Raw genomic sequence first — 18,780 nt, 5'->3', positions numbered from 1 at the left:
ATCTGGCTCTTGCGTCGGTGTGTGTTCATCGCCTTATGCAGCAGGTGGGAAGTTTGAAGAGCACATAAAATACGTAAGAGTCGCTCGAGGCGCAGCCGAGAGCAAGTCTAGCTTTCTGAGTGCACTTTCAACTTTTCAAGTGCCTCATATCTTGATAAATGCAAGGATGACGAATGAAACATTTGGTTTACACGTCAGTGTACGTACATGGATATATGAGGAACTTGGATAGTTTGGAGAGCATTCAAGAAGCTATAATTTGTCTTAGTTGCACTTCGAGCGACTCTTTCGTATCTTTCGTGCTCTTCAAACTTCCCGCGTGCTTCATATATCGATGGACCATGCTGACGTATCCGTCGCAGTATGTAGCAATGATATGAAAACTTTCAATTTTTGCGTATAACCCTAGAAAAATTTTTATTTCTTTTTATTTCCTAACAACTAAATGAGCTAGAATGATATGGTATATAGAAAATTCTTACTTATACCACTTTTATCATTTTTTATTAATTGATTGGCTGGTGAAGCAGTTCTTACCTAGATCAGATGCGAATAACGTAGCGCAACTTTAAGAACCAATTTGGTGTCAAGGGAAACTATTTTCAGTTGAAATGCGTCAATATTCCTTCTGACTATTTTCATTTAAGATAACAACAGTCTCCGTGACCGTGAGGTCTTCCTCAAAAAAAATGTCTAAAATTCATTTACGCCGATAAACTACGTGCACCCTTTCACCTTCGTGACGAAGCAAAAATAGAAAAAACACATCCAAACCAGTTTCTAGACACTTAAATCTCCGAAATCATTCTAAGCACGATACAGTAGTCTGCTGGTCTTTCCTACATCTACGCAGTTTGGAAGCTGAGCTGAAACTCTAAAACAAACATCGATTATTCAAAAATCGACACTCTTAATCACCAAGGTATCAAAGAGCGCCAAAAGCGTAACTCTTTTCTTATGTAGATAAGCCACACAATCCAGAATTCCTTTAACAAAGGGCAAACGCTCGAAGCGCCAGCTGTAGAATCTCTATAAGTTGGCCAAAATACATTATGAACTCAGTTAATAAAACCATATTCTCTTGTGTGTCGCCCCCGCGATCTATTTCTTGGCCAGTTTCTTTCGAATCGCGCGACGGACGTGCAAAGCTAAAGACGTGGGCTGCCTGTAACGTATTGCCGTGAGCCACAAATTCTTGTTTATTTTTATTTCTGTCTAGTTTTAGGTATCAAAATTTGTCTTTAAGGCTCACGAAAGAGAGAGGGTTGACATCTGCTAAACGCAACCCCTCTTCTGCGCTTCCTTGTACTTTTTTTAACAGAAAGCGATCTTGTTTCCAAAGTTTCATATCAGTACTTTAATCTTTGAATGAGAACGCAGCAGTCAAAACAAAGTCGTAAAGAGGCTTTTAAAAATTTTTGACAAGCGAAAGCTCTTTGTTTATCGCTTTTGCCTCTTTTATTAAAAATATCGCACGATCTTTTTTATCCGTCAGCCTTCGGTAAGTGATTGCCTCTGTCAGTAGAGACATAATTTAGCCCAAATTAGGATGACAGGAACTTTTACGAACCACATATATACACACAAGGGTAAGAAAGCCCTCCGACTTGGTCTTAACACGCTTGATTGTGTAACTTTTATACAAGGAGTTACAAAATAATTTCCCCCAAAAAAATATCGACCAAAACACAGCAAATACTGCAACACAGTAATACTAACATTCTCAGACTGATACTCGCCCACTGAGCAAACCCTGTTGCTTGACGACGGGATCATCACACGCACCACTAGCAAGTAATTGAGCGATCATAGCATTTCAGTGATCTGAAGTAAGGTTTTGACAATGAAGGATAGCAGTTCAGAGATTCTACTAACTAAAAGTGCAGGCGAAACCCGTTCAGAGACGGAAGAAGAAACATGGAATCCACGTAACATGGTCCTTCTTTTTTCGATGTGCCTAGTATACTTCGTCCTATACGCGGCATATTCAGTTTACGCACCATACTTACCAAGTGAGGTAAGTACAATAATTTCGCTCTTTATCAAACGGAACCCTGTGGCAATTTCAACGTCTTAAATTGCAACCTATTCGTAGTCGGCTAACGGACACGCTAAAAATTTCAAACGCCGCTATTAAACACGTTATCATGATGTGTTTAGTCATTTATATAATCATATACGGTTACTTTTGTACATTTGTCACTCACACCTGTGTGGCATTGCTGGTTACTTAATTTTTCAATGACAGCGTGTTCAAAATACGGCAGCTCACATTGTTGCGCTAACAAGGAAATATGATTCTATTAACCCAATAATGCGTAAACTACACTGGCTGCCAGTTAAATTTCGTACTGTTTTTAAGCTTCTGTAATAGTTGATAAACGTCTCAACGGCAAAGCACCGTCAAGGTCCTACATTACTAGTCTTGTGAACCATCCAAGTATCTCTAAGTCTTCGCGTTCCTGTAGCTAAGAACTGCTCAGTGTGCCACCGATAAAACTCAAGACTTATGGGAAACGTGCGTTGCAACGCCAAAGCTATAGAATGAATTGCCTCTTAGCGCTCGAAAATCTCCACAATAGCTATTTTTAAGAAGAATTTACACACTTATCTTCTTAAGAAGGTTACGACTTTTAACTTTCTATTTTTGATATATGTACTTGCTTTTTCTTTTTTAGCTTTGTAAGTTTATCTTGGTGTTTTTAGATGCTAGTTTTTACTTTAGGATAATTATAGTAAAGAGCTTTGGAGGATAAACTGAATTGACCACTTCCATAAATGGCTACCGGATTGATATTCTTTTGTTTAAAAGTAATTAGCCTTTCTGGCCTCGTTTTCCAGCTCGAAATTCAAAAGAAGCATTATCTCAAGCGAGGCTAATGAGGCTAATTTGAATTTAAACAAAAGAATATCAATCCAGCCGCCATTCATGAAAGTAGTGTATAGAGCGACAGAGCTGAATAATGTCTACGCATGCGCCAGGTTTTGCCGCGGAAACACGGATTTTGAGTCGTTCACATGGTTGATTTCCTATTCTGTTGCTTCGAGGCGTCGTTTTCCTTGCCGCTTTTCTTTTACAGAACAACCTCCAAAAATTTGGTACACCCCCTAAAAATTTTCAAAAATTAATTTTCTCTGTTAAACCTTTGGAAATAGGAAAGTGCCTTCGACGAAAACAGAGTTCCTCGGTTTTAAAGGTCAGCCCTTATCATTTTCCGCTAATGTCGCTAAATTTTAGACCTAGGACACTTGAGCCCGCGTTGTTGACCGCATACCCGCTGACGTAGCATTTCATTATTCAGCTCTGTCGTATAGAGCTGCATGCGTTATTGACCAGGCGCGAGAACAATGTGTCTTGATGTTGGCCGAGTTCTTTTTTCGCGATTTTATGGACCGAGACGAAATCGAGGTTCGTAAAAATGCAAAAAAAGAATGAGGCTAATATCCAGCCATCTTTACTGCGCAAGCTTGGTCAATAAAGGATTTGTTATATTGCAAAATTAATTCGCTTTAGTAAGAATTAAGAATGACTTCTTTATACCGGTTCACGGTATATTTTGTGGTAGCTGGAAGCAAGGGTTTTTGCAGTAACACTTGAAAAAAAAAAAAAACGTGATGGGTAGAAATTCTCGAGCGTGTGGAACAATCTGATATATAATTTGTGGAGAAAATCACGCAATCTTGAACGACATTGACTCAAAGCGTTCCACGAGTCGCTGCTTTCAAGGTAATTTTAATAATTAGCATTCTCAAGTAAAGGACTTTGTGCATGCTTTTAGCTCTATCCTTTTTTCCCTTCGAAGATTTTTTTTTTTCGATTCCTTCAATTTCCAAAGGGGATAATTTGTACGCCAAAATTATGCAATAAGTAGTACCGTGCTCGTTCAAAAACAAAAGACTATCGTACCTCTTTACCTGGTCCATTCATTGAAAGTCAAAACCTTGTTCTTGGAATGCGCGCGCTTATTCGCCTGATTACGTGGTCACGTAATCTTAGGGAGTGAATTTCATTGGTCGAAAATGAAATCATGCCATGCTGCAAAGTTGTCGCAAGTATGTTGCCCCAAATCCTTAGTACATTTTGCGACTGAATTTGACGTTGTTTATTACTAACATCTTATTTTAACTCGTGTACTTCAGGCAGAAGATAGAGGCGTGTCTGAAATTTATGTTGGATTAATATTTGGATCCTACGCCTTTGCGATTTTCCTAACCTCTCCACCGTGGGGAGTTCTTGTAAGTACATAATACATTCTTTTTCATTTCAAAAAGGTATAAGATACACCTCATTCCGCCTAAAATTACTCTTACACTTAAAGCCCAAGTATCAAATGATTTCGGGAGAATCTAACTAATCTTTCGGGTAATATGAAAAGCATATTTTTTTGCAGGTGCCAAAATATGGTGCACGCAATGTACTTCTAACAGGTATTTTTATCGCTGCAACATCCTTGATGATAATGGGGTAAGCATAAAACTCAGTTCTTTAGTCAGTTAATTAAGATGATTCCTTAATATTGTACTTCGCATACTGTACTGCGCATAACATCATCCAGAACACCCTTGCGACAACCAGTGCTTAGCGCGCGTCATTCCAGAACGAGAAGTCAGGGTTCGAGGCCGAACTCCATTTTTATTAAGCATTTTTAAAACACCCTTTGATACCTTGGGTTGGCTCATTTTACGGGATCTTGCTAATATATCGTATCATAGCGTGACTGGTGGTGTAGCGCCATCCTAGATGGCCGTTTTTACGTATTTTTTACTCACATAGGACATAGTATTGTTTGAAAAGGAAATAAGATTATGAAATACAATCTGGCGAGGATGTCATGTCTTGAAAATTTGAACCAATTTTCATAGAACCTATCCAAAGGATTTTAAAGTTATAACAAGGTCTTACAACTCATGTTTCTAAGAGCTGAAAACAAATCTGCAGGGAAAAGGAGCGGAAAAGCCTGAAGGGGGGGGGGGGGGAAGGAATTAACACCCCACCAAACCCTTCCCCCCTCTTTCTTGGCTCCGACCGAAGGTTAAATATTCTATTCCTTCAATTCCTTCTTCTAGAGGTAAATATGCTCAATTGATGCTTACGCGAACAAACTTACCTCAGTCTTGTGATTTGAAATATTTCAAAGACTGTTGCTTTACAAACAACTTGCACTTAAAATTGACCCCATTTCGTTTTATCTTCTTTTGTTAGAGACCAGTCATTATCTATCGCGTAGGGGGAAGGGAACGAAGAGGATTTTGGAGTGATCACGTGGTACCTAATTAACTGCCAATAACGGGGAAAGGGGAAGGGAAGTCATAAGACTAGAGCCTAAAAGGGGATTAAGTACATTCTATCGTGACACGAAAAAAAACGAAAAAATTCTTTCAACGTCCCACCACCCATCCCCCCTTCCTGTGCGAAAAATCAATGACCGATACCTGATGATAACTTAAATACCGAGAGAATTTTGAGAATTTATCACTTAAGAATTCTTTTATAAGAAGACAAAGTGTTTAAATTTGTTATGTTTTTCAGATTTGGCGAAATGATATTTGATCCAACAATGTTCGTAGTCTTTTGCTTAGTGTTGCGAATAACATCGGCCATTGGGGCAGCAGCTGCTGAGACCGCTGTCCTCGCCTGTACGCTGCAGAAATTCCCAAATAATGCCGGAACAATTTCTGTATGTCTGCATTTGGATTTTCATAATACATGGCCCCGTTCAAACTATGCTATATAAATATGAAGACGGTGTTCATACTCTTGCAACGCAGTAAACATATATCCGTCCAAGCGGATGAAACGTATTCGTCCACAATACGCCGGATAAATTTGAAAATGCAACAATCATCGGCTACAAACACCATTTGCAAGTATGATAACAGTGTTTATTCTGCCAAAATATAAGAGAAATGTCCTAAGCGTGTTTGGAAAGCTTTCATTGTTTATTTCCTTTACTTTTGCTTGGAATGATATAGAGTGACTTTCCCCTTGTAATTTTGATGTGTTTAGGCAGGAATGCAGCTATCTTGTCTTTGTGGAAGTTCCTTAGCTCCAGTTTTTGGAGGGTTTCTCTACACAGTAAGTACAAACATAGCAAATCGACGACTTCAAATTTAGGATTGGACAGTGCACCCTTAATCATCGAGAAGCGATCATCTAAGTTTTCATAAATTATCATTGTAGTGAAAATGGCTTTTTTTGTTTCGCAATACCGCATCTGCGCGAAAACTGAGCACCTTTTCTGTTCACAAAATAACAAGAAGCAGGCTCACCTTTTGAATGCGGACATCTAAAGCTGCTATTACACGCCTAAGCGGTTCAGCGATTGTGATCACTCGTGCTTAAAAAAGTGGAGAGATCGTTACACGAGATGGGCGTTTACCTCGAGAAGGGCGCGTATTTAGTATACGGCACAGTCGAAAAAATTTAAAAATGAAAATACACAGAAAATAATAAAAATGCACTGAGATTATTTGAAAGGTGTCTGAGCATCATAAAGCATCTAGGCTCCGATTAATTAAGTCCTTTCGAGATTTTTTTGTTTGCAAACAATGCTTTATCATTCTTTTGCATATGGTGCAACTGACGTTGTTTTGACATTGTTTTCGTTCGTGCTAAAATTTTTCTCGTGTTGGTGATATCTGTAAATATTTCGTATCACCGGAGCCATTATACTTACTACATATATACCCTTTGATTTCAAAATATGCAGCTTATAAGACAAATGATGCGCCATAACAAAATTTTTTTTTTATTATTCCATACAAATTTTTGTTTCAGGTAGGTGGCTTCAAACTTCCTTTCATCATTATGGGTCTTTTTCTGCTTTGTAGCATTGGAGTTTTAGCTTATCTGCTACCGAGTGAAACAGGTCGGTGAGGTACTTCATGTACGAAACTATACCTTAGACTCAGAACAAAAAACTATTTCTTTCTTTCTCGTGTATTTATTCACCTGAAACATTTCCATTGCTATTTCATAAATTGATTAGAGAGTCGGACAGACGATGACGAATCAAAGAAAAGCATAACAATTTGCAATTCCATGAGACCATTAAAGATTCCCGCTATTTTCATGATGGGTAAGTTTGACATACACGTTAGCTAAGCCCTGAATTACGCAGCCTGCGAGCAAGCTGTCAGAGTGCTACGACATGGATAGCGTAGCCGATGACGGACGAGGAACGAGGAATTCGTGTTCGTGCCGCTAAACCGACAAAAAATTGCCCACTTTGCTTTCAACTTCCTTTGTATCTCTATTCTTCGTTCTATGAAAAGAAAAAAAAATCAAGACTAATCAAACAATTAGGATAAGTATCACGGGAAATTTAGGTGCATAAGATTTTTTATTTTTGGCCCAAACGGGATATAGGAGTTACAGCTCCCACATGGCTCTCTAGCTTCCACTTTGTACACTTAATTCCCTGCGATAACTAGTGCGCTCTCTGTTTGTTATTTACCTCAAGTTACAATTCTTTTCCAAAACGAAAACTTATTGGAAAGTCATCATTTCTTTCCTTTGTACTCAGGGTTTACCACTGTTATTGGTTGTGTGTTATATGGTTTCATGCAACCAATCTTGGCACCTCACTTAAGAAGCGTAAGTTGGTTTTGTTGGTTTTTTTGTTAGTTTTTTTGTAGGTTTTGTTGATTTTGTTGGTTTTTTTGTTGGTTTTTTTGTTGGTTTTGTTGATTTTGTTGGTTTTTTTTGTTGGTTTTGTTGGTTTTTTGTTGGTTTTGTTGGTTTTTGTTGGTTTTGTTGGTTTTGTTGGTTTTGTTGGTCTTTTTTTTTTTTTTTGTTGGTTTTTTGTTGGTTTTGTTGATTTTGTTGGTTTTTTTTGTTGGTTTTTTTTGTTGGTTTTTTTTGTTGGTTTTTTTTGTTTTGTTTGTTGGTTTTGTTGTTTCTTTTGTTGGTTTCGTTGGTTTTGTTGGTTTTTTGTTGGTTTTGTTGGTTTTTTTATTGGTTTTGTTGGTTTTTTTGTTGGTTTTGTTGGTTTTTTTCTTGGTTTTGTTGGTTTTGTTGGTTTTGTTGGTTTTTATTGGTTTTGTTGGTTTTGGTTTTTCCGACCACGATATTGGTAATAATTTACGATATATATATGGAAGTCTTCCTCACCAAATGTAGTGAAATCGTTTTGACCGATAAACTACCTGTGCAACTTTATTTATGAGTCTTTATCTGTTTCCTTACAGTTGGGTCAAAATGCTGCACAGATTGGTCTTGCGTTCTTTTTATTTGCTGGCGTTAACATCATCTCAGCGCTAGTATTGGGCTTTATAGCAGACAAAATGGTAAGTGAGAATTAGATTTGCACTCATTTATTACAACCCTCTCCCCACGCCTTTTTCAGCAAAAATGCCGCCTTTGAATTAAAATCGTCTTTTTGGCTGATTTCTTTCGAATCGTGCGATGTAGAAAGCTAAATGCAGGGGCTGTTAGTAATCTATCTTTTTTTTTCTCGCCCTAGGACAGTTTCATTTCAATTTTGTCTAGTTAAGGAGCAAATAACAGGCTCCTGGTTTTATACATTTGTCTTTATGGCTCACGAAATCCTATTCAATTCAATTCAATTCAACCTTATTCTTATCTCCCTTGTATTGAAAGAAATTTTCGTCTAATTTTTTCGTATAAGTCTTCATATTTGAATGAGAACGCGTCGGAAGGAGGCTTTTTCAAATTGGTGACGACATGGACGCTCTTTGTTTATTCCTGTTACACTGCGTTCCTCTCATTCGAAATATCGGATGATCTTTTTTATCCGTTAGCTCTTTGGAATTGATGTTTGTTGTCAGCAGAGCATAACTCAGCCAAAATCCTGATGACAGGAAGTTTTGATAACGACGACGCAGTAACACTAACTTGCAGATAAATATTCTCAAACTGGACTCTCCTACCAAACCATGCCCAAACCCATGATCGTAAACACCACTTAAAGGAAAGAGCTTGAGCGAGCGAGCTGTTATAGGATGTTCTACGCACTAGGTCAATTGAGCCAAGAGCCTTTTTTGCCGCACCCTTGTTTATCGTCACGTTGTGTTTGAGTGTCTGATGCTAAATAAATAAATAAATAAATAAATACGTAAATTGATGCTCCCCCTTAGGGGCTTTTCAGCCACAATGTAAACTAACTAAATGCTTAAAAATCCCCACTGGCAGGAGGCAGACCAGTGGGCTATGATTCGCGCTTTCGTTTTGAAGCGTTATTGTAGCTTTGAAGGTTTCTGATGTATGGTTGCCGTTTATTTTTGTACTGGTTGCCAGAGGAAGCAAGTCAAACTAAAAAACAAATACAGATTTTTTTAGATATTGAATAGCATTTGAGAGTTTAACGAAATTTTAACTTACAATTCGTAGGGCATTCCATACTTCTCATAGATCTTTTGGTGATTTCTGGCTGTCCGTTATTTGAATATTAGATTCTTCGCGACTTTAAATAAAAAGAGGGGTTGGTCCCCAGACTCCCTGGGACAACGCTCTGGCGCCAAAACTATGAAACACTAAGTGCAAATCAGGCTATTTACAGAGCGCAGCCCGGGAGTTGAACTTGGGGAAACCGAGAACAAATCCAATGAATGGCAGGGTGGAGGACTTGAACCCAGGACACCGGATCACAAGTCCAGCACCGTAACCACTCGGCCACGCCGCCTCCACACGTGCTAAAGGACCACAGATATTCTATTTCCGCCAATAAGCGCCCATGCTCTTATATGCGTCCTCTCCCAAACAGGTGCCCACCTACTGGGCCATCATGTCAAGCAAGTGTCCTTTTTAACACTTACTTTCACAAATAGTAGGGATACAAGAAAAAACTCTTTCTATCGCCACTTCATTTATTTATAATTTTTTTAAGGTTCAACTACAGAGGAATTAGTACAGGATGAAAGGTTTCTTTTCCACTACAGTCATTTCTATATCCATGTGCTTGCACAGCCGTCTTTACAGGCATTAGCTGTTTTTTTTTTCCTTTTGTTGTGCTACCTGAATAAATGCCCCCACCGATTAAGCGCCCTCCTCCCAAAAGCACCCCTCCTTCTAACTGAAATTTTAAAAAACCGTTTTCAAGGAAAAACGGTAAAATCTACGCTGCCTTTCTTGGAGATTTCTTTGTAAAACGCTCTGATGGAAAATGTGTTTCATACGTGTAATGAGAGCCTTTTATGAATTTTTCTCGCAGAAATGTTACCGATCACTACTCCTATTTGGATTAACCACCTTCAGTACTGGATACCTATTGTTGGGACCAGCTCCATTTTTAACATTCTTTTCCACTGAGTATGTACCTACAGTCACGTGCATGTATAAAATATTTGCTTGTAGCTGTCTACTCTTTGGCTGGATTTGGCGAGCAGCTTGCCACAAGAATATTTATTGCTGAGGCTAACAATTGTGTATCTTAATAATAATGTACGCGAATTATTTGTATGATTATTATATAGATTTGTAGCTATCTTAGAGTCAAAAAAGTTGAGTTACAAAATAGACAATAACAGATTTGGTTTACGTTGTAACGGACCGAAAGTTAAACATGCGCAATTTATTAGAAGGTAGACTTAAGACACCCAGGTTTCAGTACTGCAGTTATCTATTTCTGTAAGATTCAATTTAATCGCTGATTTTAAACTAAATGTTATCATTGCAGTGACTTATGGCTGATACATTTTGCCTTGGCGTTTACTGGATTCGTCATTGCATTTTACTTTCTGCCGTTATTGCCAGAAATATTGAAAGTTGCAAGGTGAGTGGCAAATTGCCATGTCTGTTGCAACATACTGAAGACCACAAATAAACTGGGAACAAGTAAGCTCTATGTTTCCATGATGCTGGCTCATTAGCACAAGAACTTAGCAAAAAATTTACCTCGCCAACCCAGACCACGTGTTCAAGCAACCCGCTAATGCTCTCAGTAGCGCTATACTTAATAGATTTTGCGAACTTTTTTTGAAGTTCGTGGCAATTTTCCCAATTACAAATGATATAAAACACTTTATAATTTTTGATAAAAGCTAAAATCTGGCTAAAATTTTTCTGCTGGGTAAGGACAAAATACAGCAAATGGACATGCCGCGTGAAAGCCAAGAGCTCGAGAAACAAAGCGCCTCACCTCTGTGGGCCAGCAAATTTTGCTTGCAAAATCTGCAATGTAAACAAACTCAATAAACAAATGTGATCGTGTTTTCAGCAATTTGAACATAAAGTTATAAGGCAACTCATAAGCACTCTACATGCTAGCGCTGCTCATTATAAATGTACTTCTCTTCTTCTTTACTTCTCTTCCCGTGACATGTTTTCGCTGAGTCTCCTGAAGGTCCACAGGACGCTACCGTTTTTTATTGGCGGTTGGCATTTCTAGTGATCCAAACACTAAGCACTTTATATTTGCACTTAAAGACATACTAAGGGAGAGAATTTAAACCTCCCTCCCGAAACCGAATGACATCAAATCGCCAATTTGTGACAATATTCAATACAGGGTCACACTAAGCATACACTTTGGAAATTTTCATCTGATATTCCGAGTATATCAATTTGTTATAATGCAGGGACAAAGGAATGCCTGACAATGAGGAAACAAAGGCACAACTCTCAAGCCTTTACACAAGCATGGCTTATTTAGGGTAAATATCCTGTCGTTAATAATAATAATAGTTTAATATTAATCAACAACAAACATATGAAACATATGTATGAACTGCGGTTATGAAACATATATGTGCACGATCCTTCGCAGTAAAGCACTATTTGAGCAATAGTGAAAATCAGACCTGAAAAAAATTTCAGGCCTGTACGGGGTTCGAACCACTGACCTCTGCGATACTAGTGCAGCGCTCTACCAATTGAGCTAACAAGCCAACTGGGAGCAGGCCATCAAATTAATTCGACATAAACCCGTAGATGATACAGGCCTGAAATTTTTTTCAGGTCTGATTTTCACTATTGCTCAAATAGTGCTTTACTGCGAAGGATCGTGCACATATACGTTTCATAACCGCAGTTCATACATATGTTTCATATGTTTGTTGTTGTTTGATTTATCATCTACGGGTTTATGTCGAATTAATTTGATGGCCTGCTCCCAGTTGGCTTGTTAGCTCAATTGGTAGAGCGCTGCACTAGTATCGCAGAGGTCAGTGGTTCGAACCTCGTACAGGCCTGGAATTTTTTTCAGGTCTGATTTTCACTATTGCTCAAATAGTGCTTTACTGCGAAGGATCGTGCACATATACGTTTAATATTAATATTGCGCAAATTAACAGTTGGATATGATCAAATGCGCATCACAACACTTTCGGGGGACTTTGGCCGGACTGCATCAGCAGTTTACAAACAATCGAAGGAAACTTATTTGAAGATGCCCCCTCCCCCCAATTCCCATTAAACAGGCCAGACCACATCATAGTAATCTCGTGAGTGGGTTCTTTAACGTCCCCTGCCTAACCAAATTAACTAACTATAGATGCAGGAGACGGGACCTACGGTTTATTCGTCCTTATCCGAGAAGACTAGAATGTATATCCATTTCTTGATATTATAGAAAGGCAGCGCATTCACCTCAGTTATTTTAAGACCTTGAGTGTTGGTCCGGCCGGGGCTCGAACCATCGACCTCGACCTCCCGCACAACAGTCTAGCGCTCTAACTAATTGAGCTAACCGGGAGGTTAACTTTGATCTATCAAAATCTTTGTGAAGTCACGATACAATAACATTCAGAGCTCTATTCCTAACAAACTACGAGCTATCTGCCAGTGAAGAACCCAGTATTGCTGCGGTTAATGCTACTGCTTCTATTATTGCTACTGTAGCTGCTACTATTATTATTACCAATACTTCTGCTGATGCTGCAGTTGCTGCTTGTGCTGCTGCTACTTCTACTTTTACTGCTACTACTCCTGCTATTTCTACTGCTACCACTACTGTTGCTACTATTGCCTCTTCTTCTGCTACTGTTGCTGCTTCTGTTGCTATTACTGCTATTGCTGCTGTCGCGGCTCTGCTTCTGCTGAAGCGAATCCTGTATTTTGATTGGCTACCTGAGCGGGCAATGAAGATGGTCCCATCTCATCCGCTCGCGACTGCCTACTTTGACCTTGCGCAAGGAAAAAATTGCATGGATCAGACTTTTGTACAATGAGAGCGGTGAAGGCGCAAAAAGCGGCAGAAGACAGTCAAAACAACAACGAAAAAACTCTTAAGGGTTTATTGTGCTATAGACATAGTTGGCTTTCTTTTCCGTATCTCGAAATAACATATTTAAGTATATATTACATTTCCTTATTTGCCTTTCGGTTGTCGTTTTGTTTTTGTGTTGAATCTTTTGAATGTTCTTTTAACAGACTTTTTATTGGTCCAAGCCTCGGTGGTACTCTGGCGGAACATTTTGGCTTTGCTTGGGCACTGACGGTGTGTAAATTTATTATCCAACTGTGCTTCGTAAAGTACAAATAACGCTCAAAACTAGTACAAATATCTTATGGTATTTGTACTCCAGATAACCGGTTAGACAGATTTTCTTGCATCGCGCAAACGACGAATTGAATCCGTTCCACTTTGCATAGCGTACTTCTGTCACGCACTCCTCATCAATAAATATCCGCGAAATTCGCCCGCACTGAAATAACTCCTTGTTTGTATTTTGAATCGCCCTATATACGGACTCGTCAAAATATGGCACAACTCGTAAATATACTCAGCGATGCTACACGACATAATATTTAATACGATATATATATATATATATCCTACCAAATCACTTAGCCTGCTACCGGAGTTAATTTTGGTTAGTTAAATTGACGCACTTAAGCTTTATTAACCTAACTCTATGGAAAAGTACAATGACCTGATACTAAACAACTAAACAAGTGTGTTTGATTGAAATAATTGGCGTTAGAAAAGAACTCTTCGAATGAAGTTCAATCAATATAACAGCGATCTTCTTTTCATAGAATTCGAAAGTAACCATAAATTTTCCGTGGCAAACTCAGAGTAAAAGATACAATGAAACATTCTTGAACTGCTGGCCATCTCCTAGCAAAAGCCACGCTTCCCAAGCGCCAGAAGACTCACTAATGGTGTGCACAAATGACGCGTTTTCGAAACCCTATTTAACAAATGCTAAACACCACAGCGTAAACTATTGAGTTATGGATGCACGTGGGAGATTGCTAAGCAAGAAAGAAGCGCATTGCCGAGAGCGACTCTAGCCTCTTGATTGACCAATCTGAGCGCCCTTTACGTAATTTATGCTACAATCGTTATTGCAGAGGGACTCAAGGCTCGCTCTTTTGCCAAGAGGTTCAAATACTTGAATGAGTTTACTCTTTCATTTTGCAGATTGCAGCCCTCATGGGCTTTGCTCAAGTAAGTACACTATTTTTGGAGCGGACTTTTAAACATTTATTCGTTAACTGAAGAAAAACTATAAATTATGCCTGTTAGGCCACTTGCCAATTGCGTATAAATGTAGTTCGAATTACCTAGACCGGTAGACTCATTTATTTTTTCCCGCTGGTTTGCTTTTTCCGCTTTGCCGTAATTGACGCGGAAGAAATTCCTGATTGTGGTCTGTATTGTAAAAAGCTGTACAATGCTGGACCTGTTACGATCGCGCGATCAGCATATTAGATTAGAGGGGTTTGAGATATCGGCCTGCTGAGAAGCTACAGAAAAAAGAAATATCTTTACGTACTACAAGGTCGAACTGGAACTAATCTAAGTCAACAGAATGATTATTTTTTTGATGTCTTTAGGCACTAATTTTACTTATCTTCACATTGGTGGAAAATGTGTCTCGAGGGTAAGTAAACGTTTGGAGCGCGAAATTCTGAATCATTTTTAGAAACAGTTTTTGTTAATCTGCAGAACAATAACTTCACAAGGTTTATAGATAATTCTTTACCGAAGGGTACGCAATGAATAGCGTATCTAATAAGCACATGGGTCAGATCATTTCAAAGTGCCCCAACCACGAATGAAAGAAATCTTTAATGCCATTTAATACCAAGGAATTTTACCACAATCTATCTACCGCGTTTCCATGTTCTCTCTTCATCCCTCCCCCTCCCCAAAAGGTCTAATATTCACACTATCTATTCCATGTTCTCTCTTCATCCCTCCCCAAAAGGTCTAATATTCACACTATCTATTCCATGTTCTCTCTTCATTCCTCCCCAAAAGGTCTAATATTCTCGTTCACAGCAAAAAACAGCGGGAACAGGAGAGACTTTGATAACGAGATCGACAACGTGTCACGCCGTTTGTTTATCGATTAAGCGCCCCTTTCTTGGAGATCATTTCCTTTATTCTCGTGACCATAATGTGTGATTCGGGGGTAATTTTGTTAAGAGAAATCGAATGCTTGTCACTTAAAAGGTCAGCCATAGATAAATCCTTTTATTAAACCTGTTGTCAGAATATGCTGACCTTAAAAAGAGTGAGCACGAGGCGCTAACGATTGAGATAGTTTGAAGTTTTTCAAACTCTTACTAAAGTAACAATTATTTTGGCTCACTTGTTCATCATCTTTGTGTGCCTTCAGTTCATTTTATTTATCTTTCCTTAAGAAGTTCCAATCTGAAGGAAGAGAAGCTATCTTTGTTGAGTTAAGGCACTACTAATGACGAAAAGGAATGGAAACGTTGAAAGAAATTGAATGAAACCACAGAAGTTAGGGAAAGCTGTCTGGAAAGCAGTTTGGATTCCTCAGTGGACGACCATACTATGTTTTTGTAATATTTCGCGATGAATAAATAGAATGAATGAACATTATTGTCTTGCATGATTATTGATAGACTAAGCACTCTACATCAGTTGGGGGCTAGAAAAAAAACAACGATGATATAGTTTGGATATATCAACAAAGTTGAAGTGGTAAATTGGCCACCGTAACGATTACAAAAGCTGACGTTTCGAGCATTAGCCCTTCGTCGGAGCGAATGGAATTTCGTTACTCCCACCGACGCAGCCCCAAACAGTTTCTTTCGAAACTATTAGCCTTTAACGATGAAATAGATGTGATAGGAGGCCCGTAACCAGGATTTTATGTGGGGGGGGGGGGTGGGGGTGCTAACGAGGCAAAAATGGACCAAACTACCGAAATGTATTTTTTAATGTCTGATCCGCTTATTTTGGAAAGTAACGATACATGAGAAATTGTAACGGCAAAGTACACGGTAGAAACTGAATATTACATTTGTGGAATACAACTGTTTGAATTAAGTTACAAAGGAGTAGTTTTACGATGTAAAATGATAGATCAAAATACTGCGGAACTAATCGCTCAGAAGAGTCCCGAGCTCCAGCCTCCGTGGGTGTTTGGTGGGAAACAGATTTACCACCTCATCCAAAACAATTTTAACTTGATAACGTATATGTATTAATGCGAGGGACGTCAGCCTTTCCTAGCCCATGCGTGCTCTGCTATATGTATGCAGCCGCCTTAAAGAACTCGCACTTCTTTCATATTCACAGCTCGTTGCAGGAATTGTGGCGCATATCTTGAGGAGCGCATATGTATTTGGAAAGAGATCATCATCGCACTCCTTAAGAATGACTTCTGGAACACATTTAACGATGTGCCTATTTCTGATAATATTCTTCCACTTTTCGTCATCTATTTGGTTTTCACGTTTAGCTTTGGGTTTTCATCCGAATCAAGGAAGGATTCGGTAGCGATCATTCCATCGTGATGGTACTTCATTTTCTCATGTTTTTTTGCCTTTTCTTGAAGCTTATGCCAGTTTATGAAAGGCTTGTTAACAAAAGCAGCCTTGTCTTTCCTGCAATGCACAGGTATCATCAAAGCACAGTGTTAACAGAATACTCCATCTACTGAAGGAATGTAGACCATCCACGAGTACTCACTGAGGTATCGTCACTGAAACCCTCTTTGGCACTGATGAAGAAATCGCGTTGGAAACTTGTAGTTGATCGGTGGCACAAAATAACTTTTAATCAAGTGATACTTCTGACCAACTGGCAGCTTATTTGCGGAAGAACCAAATATCTCTGAGGTCGTCGAAAACTTTCCGATGTCATTTATTTCTTGTTGCATCATCGGTTCTAAGTGATGACGCGTTAGATTGTCATCAGTATTCTCAGGTACTGGAGCTTGGGAACTCTCTTCAATTTTATAAACAATGCAGAATTGATAAGAAAGTACACATCGGCTTTTCATAGAATATTGTCATGACATCAGGAAATGACGATAAGAGACCAAGAGAAACATAAAATGTATTTTCCCTCTTTGTGTCTCGAAAACTTCTATTTTATGGTTTGGGATGCCTGTGGATGGCTGCTTGAGATTAACCCTCCCCCAGTCCCTCTCCGAATTGTTACTATGTGTTTCCTCACTGGCTGTTTATTAAGCGAGTTTGTTTCATATCGAGAAGTAGCGACTAAATCTCAGAGCATGATAATGGGATCAAGAGTGGTGGACATTGCGAAAATAAGTATGATTTACCTTCCAAAGCTCGCTGTAAAACTGTAGTTAACTGAGATAGATCTGAAGTCGTGGTTTCAGCTGGGCTGTCATCGCAGACTGCACTGTCATTGTCAGCGTCTGACGGTTCTTGACGGGATACTTTACTGACCCATGTATCGAGAGACTGGCAAGATTTAGCTGCAGCCTTACTCTTTCCATTTTCCTGTTCTCTCCTACCCATAACGTATGGCACAAAAAACTAATTTCGCATCGTCGGGCGTTCATACACTCGTACAAATAGAGAATACTACCCGTCGCGTTAGCAGACGTGTCTGACAAAAGTCGTGAGATCGCTCCCTTGTCATTGGTTCGCTCGTCTTAACTCCCGTGCAAAGCGTGCGCACGTTAATTTCATTATTCATTTAATAAGCTCTGACGTCTGTGCACTCATTGAAATGTTCTGAATGGCTCGGGCTACGAGAGTGCAGCTGGTTTTAGTTTCCCAGTGAATACATTACTGCTTTTTCCATTCTTTGATTTTGTTTAAGTATCACTGTTACGTTTTAAACTTCAGTTTAACCGACTGCACTCCTTAACTTGGATATTGAGTATCAAAATGTGGACCTTTGGGGCCTGTGGGGGGGGGGGTGCAAACGCATCCCGTGCACCCCCCTGGTTACGGGCCTGGATAGATAAACCAACTATTTGTGTGGTTGCACTATCGGCAAGGCACAGGGACTGGAGTAAGGGTGAAATATGACGTCAAACAGTCTTTAAGAAAAAAAGCAACATCAACTCGAAAGTTTAATCGACAAACTTCGAGAGCACATGGTAAGAGTCACTTGTCTTATATATATATATGACGTCATACTTTCTTTTTCCGTTGAAGTAGGCTATTAGGATAGGTAATAACATGACTTCCAGTGCAATTTGGAATAAATAAGCACGAGTACATTTTTACAAAGACTAACAAAATAGACCACTTTCATAAATGACTGCCGGATTAATATTCTTTTGTTTAAATTTAAATTAGCCTTTCTGGCCTCGTTCTCCAGTACAAAATTCAAAAGAATACATTATCTCAAGCGAGGCCAGAAAGGCTAATTTGAATTTAAACAAAAGAATATTAATCCGGCAGCCATTTTTGAAAGTGGTTAATTGCATGAGCCCGTAGGGCGAGTGCAATTTGTTGTCTTTGAAAAAATTTACAAGTGCTTATTTATTCCAAATTGCGCGAGAAAATCATGTGATTATCTATTAATAATATACATGAAAAAATACGAGGTAGCTTCTCATAACTAGGCAGAAGAAAAGCGCGCGCATCATGTACAGAGATAATTTATTCAAACTCTGCAAGTGACATGG

General features: G+C 39.0%; 1 protein-coding gene across 5 annotated transcripts; it reads left to right on the top strand.

Annotated features, from left to right (window-relative positions):
• Positions 1-1,492: 1,492 nt before the first annotated feature.
• LOC148733727 (MFS-type transporter SLC18B1-like) lies at positions 1,493-15,758 on the top strand. Of its 5 annotated transcripts, none has more exons than XM_088758309.1 (16): positions 1,498-2,017; positions 4,141-4,236; positions 4,392-4,465; positions 5,531-5,678; positions 6,008-6,076; positions 6,779-6,869; positions 6,990-7,079; positions 7,527-7,597; positions 8,191-8,289; positions 10,173-10,270; positions 10,638-10,733; positions 11,539-11,613; positions 13,331-13,397; positions 14,328-14,354; positions 14,744-14,790; positions 15,560-15,758. In XM_088758309.1, exons 1-16 carry the CDS (start codon positions 1,844-1,846, stop codon positions 15,597-15,599), a joined length of 1,362 nt encoding a protein of 453 aa, XP_088614435.1. In that variant the 5' UTR covers positions 1,498-1,843; the 3' UTR covers positions 15,600-15,758. The 5 variants fall into 5 exon arrangements, with proteins under 5 accessions (XP_088614438.1, XP_088614437.1, XP_088614436.1 ...); XM_088758308.1 differs by having other exon boundaries at positions 1,500-2,017; positions 15,557-15,758; XM_088758311.1 differs by lacking the exon at positions 11,539-11,613 and having other exon boundaries at positions 1,496-2,017; positions 15,557-15,758.
• The last annotated feature ends 3,022 nt before the right edge of the window (positions 15,759-18,780 follow it).

This window comes from Stylophora pistillata, chromosome 4, assembly GCF_964205215.1.
Source record: "Stylophora pistillata chromosome 4, jaStyPist1.2, whole genome shotgun sequence".
NCBI lineage: Eukaryota > Metazoa > Cnidaria > Anthozoa > Scleractinia > Pocilloporidae > Stylophora > Stylophora pistillata.
This window is presented reverse-complemented; position numbering and strand designations above follow the sequence as displayed.

Bases quoted from the DNA above. Each gene is read 5' to 3' on its own strand.
- LOC148733727 (XM_088758308.1), top strand. From the start codon at position 1,844: ATGAAGGATAGCAGTTCAGAGATTCTACTAACTAAAAGTGCAGGCGAA. The intron at 7,598-8,190 runs GTAAGTTGGTTT...GTTTCCTTACAG, and splicing joins TGGCACCTCACTTAAGAAGC to TTGGGTCAAAATGCTGCACA. The intron at 11,614-13,330 runs GTAAATATCCTG...TTCTTTTAACAG, and splicing joins ACAAGCATGGCTTATTTAGG to ACTTTTTATTGGTCCAAGCC.